The following is a 15,538-nucleotide window of genomic DNA, read 5'->3' as shown; positions in this document are numbered from 1 at the left end:
AGGTCATGGGATTGGCAGAGGTCTGCTGTGTGTAAGGACAAGCAACTGTTGCATACATGCTACAGGCTGGAGGAAGAGCGGCTGGAAATCTGCCTGGTGGAAAATGACCTGGGGGTCTTGGTCAACAGCTGTCTGAGGATGAGCTGGCAGCGTGCCCGGGTGGCTGAGGTGGCCAATCACATCCTGGCTTGTATCAGAAATAGTGTGGCCAGCAGGACTGAGGAAGGGATTGTCCCCCTGTACTCAGCACTGGTGAGAGTGAACCCCGAATACTCGGTTCAGTTTTCAGCCCCTCAATACAAGAAGGACACGTGTCCAGAGAAGGGCACTGAAGCTGGTGAGGGGTCTGGAGCACAAGTCTGATGAGGAGCAGCTGAGGGAACTGGGGTTGTTTGGAGAAAAGGAGGCTGGAGGAAAGGAGGCTGAGGGGAGACCTTCTTGCTCTCTCCAACTGCCTGAAGGGAGCTGTAGCAAGGTGGGTGTTGGTCTCTTCTCCCCAGGAACAAGTGACAGCAAGAGAGGAAACAGTCCCAGGTTGCACCAGGGCAGGTTTGGATTGGATATTAGGAAAAATCTCTTCACTGAAAGGGTTACCAAGCACTGGAGCAGGCTGCCCAGGGAGTGGTTGAGTCACCATCCCTGGAGGGATCTAAAAGCCCTTAGGGACACAGCTCAGTGGTGGACTTGGCAGTGGTGGGTTAATGGCTGGACTCAAGGCTCTTAGGAGTCTTTTCCAACCTAAATGACCCTATGATTCTACCGACCACTGACGTGAAGCACAGGGAGGTGGGGAACACTCTTTAGATCTTCAGTGGAATGCTCTCCAGCTCTCCAGCTGAGCTACTTCAGCCTTGCCTCAGAAGCACTTGTCCCAGTTCCACCCCTGCCAGGCCACAGGCTGACACACATGATGACAGCTCCTCGGCCACGTTCCCAGGAAAAATCTGTGCCCAGTGCTGGGCAAGTGGACCTTGCCTCTTCTGTTTTCCATGGCCAAGGGGGCTCCAGGTGTGGAGCAGGTGCCAGCTGACACTGGGAGTGCCAAAATATGTGTTTGTCCTCAGTTACAAGGGTGACAGTGGTGAAGGCCAGTAGGCAGGCCATACCTGTACAACTGTGAGGGCTGAATGTGTAAGAAGTGTGGGGCTGGTGGAAGATCTCTCTCATGGAGAGGAGAGGGCCCTGGGGAGGCAGAGCGTGTGCTGGTGCCATAGGGTTTTGCTTCATTCTGGCATGAGCAGGACTGGTTTCTCAATGTTTGGAGGCCATATTTAGAGGAAAAGAAGACTTGAAAACCCTTAAGGATGGGGACTCCCCAAGCTGTCAGGAAAATCTTTTCCAGTGCCTGTGTGACCTCATGAGTATGACCTGATGGACCTCATGGTCCTCATCTCCCACCTGAACCTGCTTTCAGATTTTTTCCCTTGCCTCTTGTCCTCCCACCAGAATGAAGAGCCTGGCTCCATCTTAACTGCCTGATAGGTACTGACATGCTGCTATGAAGTTTCCAGTAATCTTCTCTGTATACTGAACAGTGCTCTGTTGTCCACCAAGACCCCCAGGGCCTTTTCCACTGAGCTGCAGCCCAGGCAGGGCTGGTGCCCAAGGTCAGGGCACCCCAGGGACTGCATTGGGCAGTTCTCCTCTCTGAAATCCACTAGGATCTTGTTGGCCCAGTCCTCCAACTTGTCAAGGTTCCTCCAGAAGGCAGCCCTCCACTGTATGCTTCGTTCCTTTGCCTCAGTTTTGTGTCATCTGCAAATTCGGTCAGCCGCTCCAGGACACTGATAACACCATCAAGTCCCAGGAGAGACCCGAATGCATCCAATCACTCTTTTACTCCCCTCTTTGCCCACCTATCAAGACTGCAGCTTCCTAGGTTCCATACAAGAGCATTGTGCGAGATGGTGTGCGCTGGGTTGACCTTGGCTTGAGGCCAGATTCCCACTCAGCCAAGATCTCACTCCCCCTCCTCAACAGTGTCGGTGCCCACAGAGTGAGCAAACCCTGCTCTCACCAGACCCAGAGGGAAGAAGGCCTGGGCTGCACAGCGCTGGCAGGAGGCCGTGAGACATTATGGTCAGTGGAGATCTGACAAATAAAGGTAGTGGAGAAGGGAAAGAGAGAATCCCAGCTCTCCGTGTGCAAAGTAACTCCAGCGGGGCAGATGGACAGCTCTACAGGTTTCCCTGCATGTCCTGAGTAGGAAGAGGTTTCGTTACCCTAAACGTGGGCGTCTGCTGACCTTTCGGTTTGCAAAAGGAATTTCCCAACAGCCTCCAAGATGAAGCCCCAGACACTGCCCTGTCCCTAAGAACTGCTCCACCTGAGCCTGCAGTCTCCCGCACAAACCTTGGGCCACCTCGGGCACCTCAGCTGTCACCAGGGCTTTGCATCTAAAGAACTCCCTGCTGCCCTCCATCTCCAGTAAGAAGGAGGGGAGCTGAGAGAAAGAGCTCACAGGCAAATGCCCTTTTGTGCTGAGCTGAACAGGGGCAAGAGGAATCCCAGCTCCTGTGGGTTTGTGGTGTGCATGGAAGGGAGCTGAGTCCTCTTCTAGCGCCAGCACTACAGACCCAGGGTGAGATGCCTGCACTGACTGCGCTGAATCCCTTCCCTCAGCAGGGGTAGAGATCCCTCACTTTGGGTATTCTGCCTACTGACGGGACAAGGCCAGGTGATATTTAGAGCTGACTCTGTCTGTGAGCAGGAAAATGGCAGTGCTTGAAAAGACGTGACTCTTCTCTCCCAGCTGAGGAGCAAAACCCCCGTGGTGGCTGCAGGCTGTTTGGCAGCAGGTTCCCTTGCAGCCCCAGGGACAGCTGGAGGGAGCCCCGAGGGGACAGAGAAAGTGCCGCCTTGGGCTGGGCCTCTGCTGCTGAGCTGGGCTGGGCTCCTGGCATGGAGGGAGCTGATGGCAAGCGGGCAGCGCTGCAGAGAGGCAGCGGCTGAGAGAACATAAAGGCAGTTGAGAGCGGGAGGATGCTGAGAGGTCAGTGAGGAGGAATCTTCAGAGCCCTCTATGTGGTAAGTCTCTGGGTGCAGGGCAATTTAGCTGTTGTTCCTGGAGAGATCTCCCAGAGCTTGTGCATCTGACAGTTTATGGGATCTGTCAGGAGGGCTCTTGGTTTCTCAAAGGGGAAGTTGGTGCTGCAGAGCAGGGCTTGCCTGCTGCACCATCAGAGGGACAGGGCACGACGGCTGCCTTCTCCCAGGGATGGCTGCAGGGCTGTGCAGGCGGGTGTGCAGGCAGGGGTGCCCAGAGCTGTCCTTCAGAGCAGGGTCCCTGCAGCCCAGGGGCTGTGTGCTGGGGCAGGGACTCTGCCGCCTGCCAGGCTCAGCACTCAGCCTGCCCAGGGAGCTCCCAGCGCTGCTGTGGGGAGAAGCTGTGGGGGGAACGAGTGACCCCTGGCAGGTCAGTGTCCTTCTGTCGCACGCGTTCTTCATGGTTCAGGACTGCTTACAGCTCCACATTAAACTCTCAGGATATTTCTGGAGAGGTGCTTTCAAAGATGACAGGCAAAGCAAGGGTTTCCTTCCTCACTTTCTGCATTCCAGAGCCTTGGCATTAAGGTTTGTATTATTTGGATGGGTGGGAAAGGAAATGGATCTGTCAGACGTAGACAGTGCTCTGAGACACCTTAGCTGTTACACTAAGAGATGCCAGGTCTACCTCATCATACTCCGCAGGAAGGTCCATGAAGTTGCTCCTTGAGGCAAAAGTTGCTTTCATGGCCCCCAGTTCATCTCCTGCACTGGGGGAGAGGAGAGAGGGCAGGGAAAGGGTAGTGGAGGTGTTGGATTTGGACAGGACACTGGAACTGAAGGAGCTTTGCACTGGTACATGGACAGGTCTGTGAGAAACCTCATGGAGTCCCCAAGGCACTGCTCAGCCTACAGACAGCACGACAGCATCGCGTCCTTGGCCTCTGTGGGATGTGCTGGAGCTGCTCCTTAGCCCTTGGGCACACAGAGATGCCCCTGGGCAGTGCCCTGCTGTTGGGAGGGGTCTGCAGGGCAGAGCTGAGCGCACAGTGAGTGGGATGGGGTCTGTGAGTGGTGGCAGGGAGGAGACCTGGGGACAGAGAAGCAGCTCCCAGCAGGGACAGCTGCAGGCAGCAGAGACATGGGCAGGGAGGGAGAGGGAGCTGCTGCCAGAAACGCTGTGGGAGTGGGGATTCGGGCAGCTCCCTGCCACCCCCTGCAGCACAGGCTCTTTCCCAGAGCAATCTCCTGGTGTCCTCTGGCACCCAGCACAGCCTCTGCTGTCACGGGCTGTCAGGCTGCGTCTTCTTCTTGGCAGCTTGACCCTCACTGAGGACAAATTCCCGAGCACCTGTCTGTCTGTCCCTCTCCTTCCTCCCTTGGCAGGAGCACTGGGCTGTTTCTCTGTGTTCCTCCTCCTTTCTTTGCTGCCTTTGTCTCCCCCTCCCCCGCGGCTTTGGGCTCTGCAATGTGTGGGGCTGGCAGTGAGGTGGCTCTCACCTCAGGACACCCCATCTTTGTGACTTTGGACTCTTGCCCTGGGAGTGGTGCTGGGATGCGGGCTGCCCTCCACAAGGTCACAGCACTCCCATGGACTCTCTGTGCCCCAGAGAGGAGCCCCGTGGAGAAGACACCTCAGGGCTAAGGCCATGACAGTGCTGCCCATCGCTTGTATGTGGCAGCTGCCATGAGCCCTGTGTGTCCGGGCTGGGAGGGGAGAGCTGGGATCCTCCTGCAGCAGAATCAGAGAGAGGGTGGAGGGTTCTGGAGAGCTGCACTTGGAAACTGGGTTCCTCTGCTCTCAGCACAGTCCAGGTTCTTCTACGGGGAACATCGGAGTGTGATCCTCCTCAGGCTCAAGGAGCTGCAGGGAAAGGGCAGCTGAGAGCAGGGCTGATGGACAGACCAGCTCTCCGTACCCTGCACTAAGGGACAATCCCTTTGCCTGTCAGCACCCACAGCGTTTCACTTGGAGCGCAGCAAGAACGCCAAGGATTTCTGCCTCAAAAACACTCCTCAGTGGTGGTGATGCAACTGGAAGAGAGTAAACAAACCCAGATTCCCACAGCTCTGCTCTGCATTCGGGTGAATCGGGAAGGACAATGCTGAGAAGCTCTTTGGTATCAAAAGTGGATTTAATCTGAGATCACTGTGCTCCTATTTGCCTACTGCTGCAGGGCAGGACTGACACCTTCAGAGCCCAGGGCAGAGCCCCCACCTCCCAGTGGCACCCTCAGCCAGCACCACCTGGCCCTCACGAAAGGAGCCTGCCAAAGACCTTCCAGAACAGGGAGAGGCACTCTGGGGGTTTTCCATGAGAACTGGAATAGGTTTTGGTCAGAGAAGAGTGCCCTGACTTCTCACTGCCTTTTCCTCCTTGTCCAGGTCCCCATGCACAGAGGGAGCCAATGTCCAACCACAGCTCCATCACCCAGTTCCTCCTCCTGGCCTTCGCAGACATACGGGAGCTGCAGCTCTTGCACTTCTGGCTCTTTCTGGGCATCTACCTGGCTGCCCTCCTGGCCAACGGCCTCATCGTCACTGCCATAGCCTGCGACCACCGCCTGCACACCCCCCTGTACTTCTTCGTCCTCAACCTCTCCCTTCTCGACCTGGGCTCCATCTCCACCACTGTCACCAAAGCCATGGCCAATTCCCTCTGGGACACCTGGGCCATCTCCTTCTTGGGATGTGCTGCACAGATCTTCTTTCTATTCTTCTTATTCAGTGCAGAGTGTGCTCTCCTCACCGTCATGGCCTATGACCGCTACGTTGCCATCTGCAAACCCCTGCACTATGGGACCCTCCTGGGCAGCAGAGCTTGTGTCCACACGGCAGCAGCTGCCTGGGGCAGTGGGTTTCTCAACGCTGTCCTGCACACGGCCAATACATTTTCACTGCCACTCTGCCAGGGCAATGCTGTGGACCAGTTCTTCTGTGAACTGCCCCAGATCCTAAAGATTTCTTGCTCAGACTCCTACCTCAGGGAAATTGGAGTCCTTGTGTTTAGTGTTTGTTTATTCTTCGGGTGTTTTGTGTTCATTGTTGTGTCCTATGTGCAGATCTTCAGGGCTGTGCTGAGGATCCCCTCTGAGCAGGGGCGGCACAAATCCTTTTCTACGTGTCTCCCTCACCTGGCCGTGGTGTCCCTGTTTGTCAGCACCGCCATGTTTGCCTACCTGAAGCCTCCCTCTGTCTCCTCTCCACTCGTGGATGTGGTGATGGCAGTTCTGTACTCAGTGGTCCCTCCAGCAGTGAACCCCGTCATCCACAGCATGAGGAACCAGGAGCTCAAGGATGCCCTGAGGAAACTGATGACTGGATGTTTTTCTGCCATCTTTCCTCCAAATTATTCCCAGCGTATATCATGAAACCTTATTCCTGTCTTTCCTTCTTTATATTTATTTACTATTTTTCCACGTGTGATAGTGTTGTCTACAAATAATTTTTCCTATTCATTCCCTCCTACCTAAGTATCCACTTGTCTGATACGATCCAGAGATTTCGTGTAAATGTGGAGCCAGGCTCACTGTATATTTAAGCAAAATAAATGAAACTGTGGTGACGACTTGTTCTGAGATCCATCCCCAATAGAGTAAGAATGGCACAGAGAGGCCACAGACCTCTAAGGATCTCCTGGAGGGCAGAGGACACAGGGTGCTACTGACATCCCCCTCCACCTCCAGCACGTGTTGGCAGGAGCCTCATGGATCCCCAGAAGGACAAATGGCCCCTGCAGGGGACTCACTGTGGTGATGGCACAGGCTGGGGGCTGCCTGGCTGGGAGCAGCCCTGTGGGAAAGGTCTTGGTGGGCAGGGAGCTGGACAGGAGGCAGCCGTGTGCCCTGGCAGCAAGGGAGGCCACCAGCATCCTGGGCTGTGCGTCCAGGATCACGGTCAGGAGATGGAGGGAAGGGATTCTCTGGGTTACTGCATCTGGATTTCAGGTCCCAGTACAGAAAAGATGCGAGCAGGCTGTAGCAGGTTTAGCCTCCAAGATGGTCAAGGGCTGGAGCACTTTGCCAGTGAGGAGAGGTTGAGGGAGCTGGGTTCGTCCAGCCTGGAGACAGGAAGGTCATGATCAGAACATGCAGCAGTGTGGCACCGTTCCCAGGAAGGCTGAGTCAGGCTTATGTCCATGATACAAGACACAAGGACAAGAGGCCATTGGCTGAAACAAGAGAGGGCCAGGCTGCAGAGAGGGAGAAACACAAAATCACTGCAAATGTTTGGATAAAGCCCTGAGCAATCTGGTCTGGCCCTGCTCTGAGCACGGGGTTGGTTGAGATGCCTCTTGAGATCCCTTCCAGCCTGAATGATGCTGTCCTTCCTTCCTCTTCATGTTTTCCAATCAGGGAAAGCTCTCAGGTTCTCCTTGACCACAGAAATCACTCACATCAAGTGCAGGGCTGCTACACAGGTGCCCCCAAACAGCCCTGACCACATCCTCTGCTTCCCTTTCCATTCCTCCTGCACAAGTTCTTCTCTGCTACTGTCCTATCACTCTCCCAAATGAACAGCCTGCTCTGATAATCTTTATCCATTGGCCGTGCATTTCTGGTTTTGTCGACTCCATTGGTATTTCTGAGGTAGCTGCTGTGGTATTTTGCACAGGAGATCCTGCAGGCAGCTCCCACTCAGTACCAACCGTGATGCCTCCTGTGTGGCCTCACCTTTAACCCTGCAGCAGGAAGATCTCATGAAAACATTTCTTTTTGATGGTGACAATTATGAACAAAGATGTTTCCTTGCAACAAAATCCTCGAGTAGCTTGGCTGACCAAAGCAGGAGACTGTCTAGTCTGCATTGTGTGTGGCATTTGCATTGAAGGCCCATTTGATGCTACACGGCTTGAGGTTCTGGGCATTTAAAGGGAGGTGAGATTATCTGTGCAATTTCAAAAGATACCTCACGGAGTCTAACTGGGTCCTTTCTTACTGGGATCATAACAGACCAGCACCTCCTGCTGAAAAACACTCTCTGAGCACCCTTGGATGCAGCCTCTCTGGACCCATGGTCTAACAAGGGTGCCATTTGCTCAAGTAACCCCTGGCTCGATCCCCATCCACCCCTGGCTCTTCCCCTTTCCCATCCAGATTCCTGCCTCGAAGCTCAAAGGCCTGGGAGGCCTTGCTGGTGGTAACTGGGGCTGAAGAGACACAGAGATCTGTCTGCACCTGCTCTTACTAAATTTAGCAGTGGTCCCACCTTGTCTCTGCTTCTTCTCTAAAACTTCTTGAAGCACCAGCAGCTCCTCTTGGTGCCCTTGAATTCCCTTTGGAGTTCCAGCTGAGTTTGGATAGGAACCATGGCTGTCCTTGGAGGATGCTGTCTCTGAAGACAAGACGTACCAGGCACACTGTAGAAGTGATTGGTGTGCTCCCTGGCTGTATGGCCATGGGGGTGAGTAACCATCCCAGTGTGATACACTCTGTGTGCACGCAATGTCTGCAGCTGCTGGGCAGAAGAAGGGACAGACCTTGCCTCTGCTACAGCATCTGATGGCTGATGCCTCTGACTGATGGCAGCGCTCAATGCACAAAGGAACCAAATCACACTCTCTGCGATGCTGTCCAGGGTGTCTGTAACGCACCCACCCCAAATGGGAAATGCCCTTCTGGAGGTCCTGTGCTGTCCCTGCCAGCCCTGCAATCTCACGTGGCTCTGTGGGCCTGGATTTGAACATTATTGGAGTAGATCTGCCTGGAATTCTGGAACACAACGTGGGCACGAACATGAGAGAACTGCCAGTGTAGTCAGGAAAGATTTAGTAAATCCAACCGGTGGAGAAGAGGAAGAGAGAGACTGAGCTCTCCCTATGGCACATGACTCTGTTCTGTGGGATGAACACCTCCATAGGCCACCCTGAGCATCATGAGTAGGGACGGGTTCAGTTGCCCCTAATTTGGGCATCAGCTGTCATTTCAGTGGCCAAAGGGAATTCCCCAGAGCCACCAAGAAGATGCCCCTAGATGTTGTCCTGTCTCTGTGTCAGCCTGCACATATCTTTGATCTGTCTCCAAACCAAACAACTGTCACCAGCTATTGGCCTCTGCAGAGCTCACTCCTGGCCTCCATCTCCACTGATGACCATGGGAGCTGGGACAAGGACCTCACATGCAGGTGCCTGTTTCATCAACACCTGAGCTGAGGGAAGAGGAATCCCAGCTGCAGTGTGTTTGTGGCAGGTGTGGGAGGGAGCTGAGTCCCCTTCTGACCCCAGGACTACAGTCCCAGAAGGAGATGCCCTGACTGACTCAGGTGAATCAGTAGGAGATGCAACAGAGATGACTCCCCATCCCTGTCCGTGTGTCCTGCCTGATGATGGGACAAGAGAAGATGATTCTTAAGCCTCATTATTTCTCTGTTATGTGAAATGAGAGTGCTGGAAAGAAGTGTCCCTCCCCAGGTGTGGGAGCAAAACCCCCGTGGTGGCTGCAGGCTGTTTGGCAGCAGGTTCCCCTGCAGCCCCAGGGACAGCTGGAGGGAGCCCCGAGGGGACAGAGAAAGTGCCGCCTTGGGCTGGGCCTCTGTTGCTGAGCTGGGCTGGGCTCCTGGCATGGAGGGAGCTGATGGCAAGCGGGCAGCGCTGCAGAGAGACAGCTCTGCCCAGGAGCAGCTCCTCTGCCAAGCGCAGCAGGGCTGAGGGCTCTGCCTGAAGGCAGCGAGGGGAGGGGAGGGACGTGAGAGAGACATTATTAGCAGCCTGGGCTGGGAGGGCAGCTCAGAGCTCACCTGGGGAGAAATCTTCACAGCCATTGACATGGTAAGTCTTAGGCTGCAGGGCAATGCGGTTGCATTCCTGGAAGTGTCTCCTAGACCTGGCACACAGCAGAGTCAGTAGGACCTATTAAGATGACTCTCCTGGCTTTTCTGGCGTGGAGCAGGAGGACACACTGCAGAGCAGGGCTTCCCTGCTGCACCATCAGAGGACTGCACGTGACGTCTCTCTTCTCCCAGGGATGGCTGCAGGGTTGTGCAGGTGGGTGTGCAGGCAGGGGTGCCCAGGGCTGTCCTTCAGAGCAGGGTCCCTGCACCCCACAGGATTTTGTGCTGGGGCAGGGACTCTGCTGTCTGGCAGCATCAGTGTTCAGACTGTCCAAGGATCTCCCACAGCTCTGCTAGGGGAAGATCTCAGTGGAAGTAGTGACCTCCAGCAGGGTAGGACAGGGTCCTTCTGCTCTCAAGAGAGTGCTGCATGGGTCAGGGCTTCTCACAGCTTCAGCTCTACCTCAGGACTTATCCAGTCTCCCATAATCTCTGTGTGCTACCTAGGATCCCCATGGAGAAGACACCTTGGTGTTAAGGCCATGGAAATGCTGTCGAGCAGCTTTATGGGGCAACTGCAATGCTCCCGCTGTGTCCCAGTGTGGGAGGGGAAGAAGGAGATCCTCCTCAGGTACCCTGAGAAAAGGCAAGGAGTCTGTCAATCTGCTCTCTGAACCTGGGTCCCTCTGCTCTCAGCAGTGCCCAGTTTCTTTCCAGGGGAACCCCTGAGTGTGATCATCCTCCAGCTCCAGCCTGCCAGCGCAGGACAGCTGAGACCAGGACTGATGGGCAGAGCCGCTCTCCTCCCTCTGCTCTGAGGGACAGTCCCTTTGCCTCTCAGGACCCACAGGATTTCACGTGGAGTGCACAAGAAATGCCAGGGACATCAACTGTCCAAAACCACTCCTAAATGTGGCAGGTGCAACTGGAACAAAATAAATACAAGAAAACCCCCTCAGCTCTGTTCTGCAGTTGGGCAAATTGCGGACAACGATGTCGAAAAGCCCTTTGACAGCACACGAGTACATTTAATTGGAGATCACCCCGCTGTCCTAGTTCCCTCTCGCTGCACAGCCAGAGGAATTCCTCAGGGGCCCGTTACAGAGGCCCTGCTCCCAATGGTCCTCTCAGCCAGCAAAGCCCAGAGCTCAGGTGAGGGAGCTGCAGAGAGATCTTCCTGAAAAGAGTCTGAGTGCAGGGTTGCTATGAGATGTGTGATACGCTTTGCTCAGAGAAGTCTGACCTAACTCAGAACTGCCTTTTGCTTCTCAACAGATAGCCATACCCAGAGGCAGAAAATGTCCAACCACAGCTCCATCACCCAGTTCCTCCTCCTGGCCTTTGTAGACACGCGGGAGCTGCAGCTCTTGCACTTCTGGCTCTTCCTGGGCATCTACCTGGCTGCCCTCCTGGCCAACGGCCTCATCATCACTGCCATAGCCTGCGACCACCGCCTCCACACCCCCATGTACTTCTTCCTCCTCAACCTCTCTGTTCTTGACCTGGGCTCCATCTCCACCACCGTTCCCAAATCCCTGGCCAATTCCCTCTGGGACACCAGGACCATTTCCTACACAGGATGTACTGCACAGGTCTTCTTTCTATTCTTCTTGTTAGGTGCAGAGTTTTTTCTTCTCACCATCATGGCCTACGACCGCTACGTTGCCATCTGCAAACCCCTGCACTATGGGACCCTCCTGGGCAGCAGAGCTTGTGTCCACATGGCAGCAGCTGCCTGGGGCAGTGGGTTTCTCAACGCTGTCCTGCACACGGCCAATACATTTTCACTGCCACTCTGCCAGGGCAATGCTGTGGACCAGTTCTTCTGTGAAATTCCCGAGATCCTCAAGCTCTCTTACTCAGAATCCTACACCAAGGAAGTCAGGATCCTTGTGGTTACATCCTGTTTATTCTTTGGCTGTTTAGTGTTCATTGTGCTGTCCTATGTGCAGATCTTCAGGGCCGTGCTGAGGATCCCCTCTGAGCAGGGACGGCACAAAGCCTTTTCCACGTGCCTCCCTCACCTGGCTGTGGTCTCCCTGTTTGTCAGCACCTCTTTTTTTGCCTATCTGAAACCCTACTCCATCTCCTCCCCATCCCTGGATCTGGTGGTGGCTGTTGCATACTCAGTGGTGCCTCCAGCAGTGAACCCCCTCATCTACAGCATGAGGAACCAGGAGCTCAAAGAAGCGTTGAAGAAACTCATTCAATGGGGTCACCTTCAGCAGCAGTAAGCTGCCCAGCTGTCCTCACAGCCTGATCCTAGGTTTCCTCAGGGCAGCTTGTGCTGTATTTCTTGTTCAGCTGTGATGTCATGTTCATACAGCAATGTTTGCACTCTCTTCACATCTCCAGGTGTAGGAGATGTGCCGAATGACACAGAGGACTTTGGTAAATGTGCCATCACAGTGTCAGAGCTGGCTTCCTGAGCATCAGCTCTGTAATAAAAGGGTGTTTCCCAAGGGCAGCTCCTGAAGGCTGGGCTCTTCTTCCTGCTGAAGTCAGGACCAGGCTCAGGGAACAGCCATGGCCTGTGGCTGAGCTTGGTTCTCAGTGGGCTGATGGGCAGAGGGCACAGGGAAATATTTTGGGGAGCGAGGGCTGAGCTAAGCTCTCACTTGTGGCTGCCCTGTGCCACTGGAGACAGTGAAGGGGCTCAAAGTTGCCTGCCCAGGGCTCTCCTGCAGGCAGCAGAGCTGAGTGGAAGCTTCCTGCCTTTCTGAGGTGAATCTGGAGACCCCAGAAGAGCAGAGGGCACCTACAGGGACACCATGTGTGTGGGGGTAGGCTTCCCAATAGAAGGGACCATCCAAGGTGGGGTCACTCAGAGGCACAACGCTATATTTAAGTATTCACAAGCAAACAAGAGCTCTGCTGTGCCAGGGGAGGCTGTGAAGACCCAGCAAGGTAATGAAAAAGAGACTGGGGGGTGACTCATGTCTCCTTCAGTAAAAGCCCACGGATGGTTCAGTGTGCGCACTGGAAAACATCTCGCGTCAGGAGAAATGCTCTGAGCCCGTTCCACAGCTTTGGACGGCTGGGAAGGAGCTCAGTGGCAGCGTGGCCCATCCAGCTGCATCTGCTTCCCAACATGACCAGCACAGCCAGTGGGGGTCACCCCATGGTCCCGCAGCACACTGGCTCTGTAGAGCATCACTGCCAGCTTGGGGCCCTGTGGGGGTCACAGGGAAGGGCCAGGAGCACCCAGACAGATCAGAGTAGACATGGGGAGAGACCAGACAGGAGCTGACCAGGGCTGGAAATGGCCTTGGAGAGAAAAAATCTGGTGTGCAGCTACTCCAGGATAATACCCAGAGTTTGGAGAGCCTAAAGCACACTCATGGTGAAGAGCCAGAAGTCCTCACTGCCTTGGTGCTCCACCAGGCCTGTGAAGTGGCTGGAGAAGGATTGGTGTCCACCACCTGCCATGGCTTAGTGCCATTGTCCCTCCTGAAGGGTGGAATGGAAAGGAAGGCTGGGACCCTGTGTCAGTGCTTGCACTGAAGTATTGACCCAGAAGCCATGCCAGTTTGCTGTGGTCCTTCAGTCCCAATTGCCAGCACATGTCCTTGAGATGACCTTCCCCTCCCCATGTGTCATCCTTACCCTAAAAGTCACCCCTGGACAAGGCTCCTCAGCTGGGGCTGTGCTGGAGGACTGGGGCCCAGCTCTGACCACAGAGAGGACAAGGGGTCTCCTGGGTCCTCTGGAGGGCTGGCAGCCTCTGTGACCCCTTTGAGAAAAGGCAGCATAGAGAGGAGAACTTGGGGATCTGTAGACCATCTCACGCCCATGGGGGCTCTCTAGAAGAGTCCCTCAGTCCAGCTATCCAGCCTGGCTGGTTGCTGTATGAACAGTCAGGAGAAACTGTCCCAGGAACATCATTGCAGACCCCACCTCCTCGTGCCAGCCACAGCCCTACCCCAGGCAGCGCTCTCCCGCTTGTCACTGCGATGGCTCCAGGGACCCCAGAGACCCCCGGTAACACATCGATATTTGTTACTGGTGAGCAGTGTGGGACTTTTTGGCTTCTAGTGCTGCTTCACCAGAAACTAGACTAGGGGTGCAGAAGAAGTTGGGAGCTGGGACAGCTGACCCTGACTGACCAAAGGGATATTCCACACCATATAACATCATGAGTGAGCGAGTGGCTGTGTGGGACTGAGCTGTCTACCAGGCATAAACCACAGGACCCTTACATCAAGGCAGGCTCAGACATGAATGACTGAGGAGCAGCCTCAGTCAAGGAGAAGGGTTTGGGCATGAGAAGAGGTGCCACAGCAGCCAGCGATGATCCACAGGAATATGGCCGTGAGCACATATTCCTCTGCTGGGAGGAGTACGGCCACCCAGACAAGGGCAGTTTTTGTCCATCTTGACTCCATACTAGTGTGGCCACATCTAAAGTAGTGTAACCCAGTGTGGGGCTCCTCGTTCTGGAGGAATGGGGAGGAAATGAGCCGGCAATGCGCCCTTGTGGCCCAGAAGGCCAACCGCATCCTGGGTTGCATCAAGAGAAGCGTGGCCAGCAGGTTGAGGGAGGGGATTCTCCCTCTCTACTCTGCCCTGGTGAGACCACACCTGGAGTACTGTGTCCAGTTCTGGAGCCCCCAACACAAGAAGGACATGGACCAGTTGGAGAAGGTCCAGAGGAGGGCCACGAAGATGATAAAAGGGCTGGAGCACCTCTCTTATGAGGCCAGGCTGAGAGAGTTGGGGCTGTTTAGCCTGGAGAAAAGAAGGCTCTGGGGAGACCTGATAGCGGTCTTCCAGTTCCTCAAGGGGGCCTACAAGAAAGATGGGGAGAAGCTGTTCAGTAGGGCCTGTTGCAATAGGACAAGGTGTAATGGTTTTAAAATAGAGGGGGGTAGATTTAGATTGGATATTAGGAAAAAATTTTTACAATGCGAGTTATAGAACACTGGAACAGGTTGCCCAGAAAGGTGGTGGAAGCCCCATCCCTGGAAACGTTCAAGGCCAGGCTGGGCTCTGAGCAACCTGACCTAGTCAGGGATGTCCCTGCTCCTTGCAGGGGGGTTGGACTAGATGACCTTTGAAGGTCCCTTCCAACCCTAACCATTCTATGATTCTATGATTCTATGAAATGTCATGTGACCAGAGAAAGTCTTCCAAGATGCTGACAGGGGTTGTGTTTGGAGAGGCTGAGAGACCTGAGCTTCTTTAGCCTGCTGAAGTGGTGGCTGAAGAAAGAAGAGGAGCTTAAAAATTTCTTACCAAGATTACGGCACTTTTGCTTTTGGTGGTGGGAAACAGCATGAGAAAGGAAAACCATCAGCAACTGCAGCTTTGGAGGACCAGAGTGGACCTGAGGATAAAGAAATGTCATCCTGAGGGTAGTGCTGTGGTGCAAAAGTCCCTCAGAGGGATTCTGGACCAGCCCGTGGCTTTGTGATTCAAGGAAGAGCTAGTGGGGATGGAGAGACACCAGTACAGGTAGGGACATCCTGTTGTGAGAACAAGGTTGGGGGTCTTTGTCCCCTTGGCTATGGTTGATGACCCTGCCATTGAGGCCTAACAGGAGACACATCATCCTCAGGGCAATGGGGCACTGTTGTCTACTCACACCCACCCCAGGAGGCCGGGAGGTGTGAAACCGTTCTCCTTCACTTGGCATTGCACCTCCCGCATGTGCAGGAAGAGCCCTGAGCAACACCGAAGGGACAAGAGCTCTCTTCCCTAGGGATGGGGCTCAGGCCTTGCTCATCATCTTTTGTCAAACAAACCAAGGGTTTTCTCAGCACCAGCGTTGCCTGGTCCTTACCTC

General features: G+C 54.7%; 2 protein-coding genes across 2 annotated transcripts; both read left to right on the top strand.

Annotated features, from left to right (window-relative positions):
• The first annotated feature begins 5,393 nt into the window (after window positions 1–5,393).
• Window positions 5,394–6,356, top strand: LOC104474901 (olfactory receptor 14A16). The gene has a single exon (XM_010122693.2). It carries the CDS (start codon window positions 5,394–5,396, stop codon window positions 6,354–6,356), a length of 963 nt encoding a protein of 320 aa, XP_010120995.2.
• Window positions 6,357–11,051: 4,695 nt separating this feature from the next.
• Window positions 11,052–11,987, top strand: LOC147596638 (olfactory receptor 14J1-like). Its single transcript, XM_086769485.1, has one exon. It carries the CDS (start codon window positions 11,052–11,054, stop codon window positions 11,985–11,987), a length of 936 nt encoding a protein of 311 aa, XP_086625611.1.
• The last annotated feature ends 3,551 nt before the right edge of the window (window positions 11,988–15,538 follow it).

The sequence above is a fragment of the Chlamydotis macqueenii genome, chromosome W (assembly GCF_036417535.1).
Source record: "Chlamydotis macqueenii isolate bChlMac1 chromosome W, bChlMac1.mat, whole genome shotgun sequence".
Classification (NCBI taxonomy): Eukaryota; Metazoa; Chordata; class Aves; order Otidiformes; family Otididae; genus Chlamydotis; species Chlamydotis macqueenii.
This window is presented reverse-complemented; position numbering and strand designations above follow the sequence as displayed.

Excerpts from the sequence above, each read along its gene's own strand:
- LOC147596638 (XM_086769485.1), top strand. The coding sequence starts at position 11,052 with ATGTCCAACCACAGCTCCATCACCCAGTTCCTCCTCCTGGCCTTTGTA.
- LOC104474901 (XM_010122693.2), top strand. The coding sequence starts at position 5,394 with ATGTCCAACCACAGCTCCATCACCCAGTTCCTCCTCCTGGCCTTCGCA.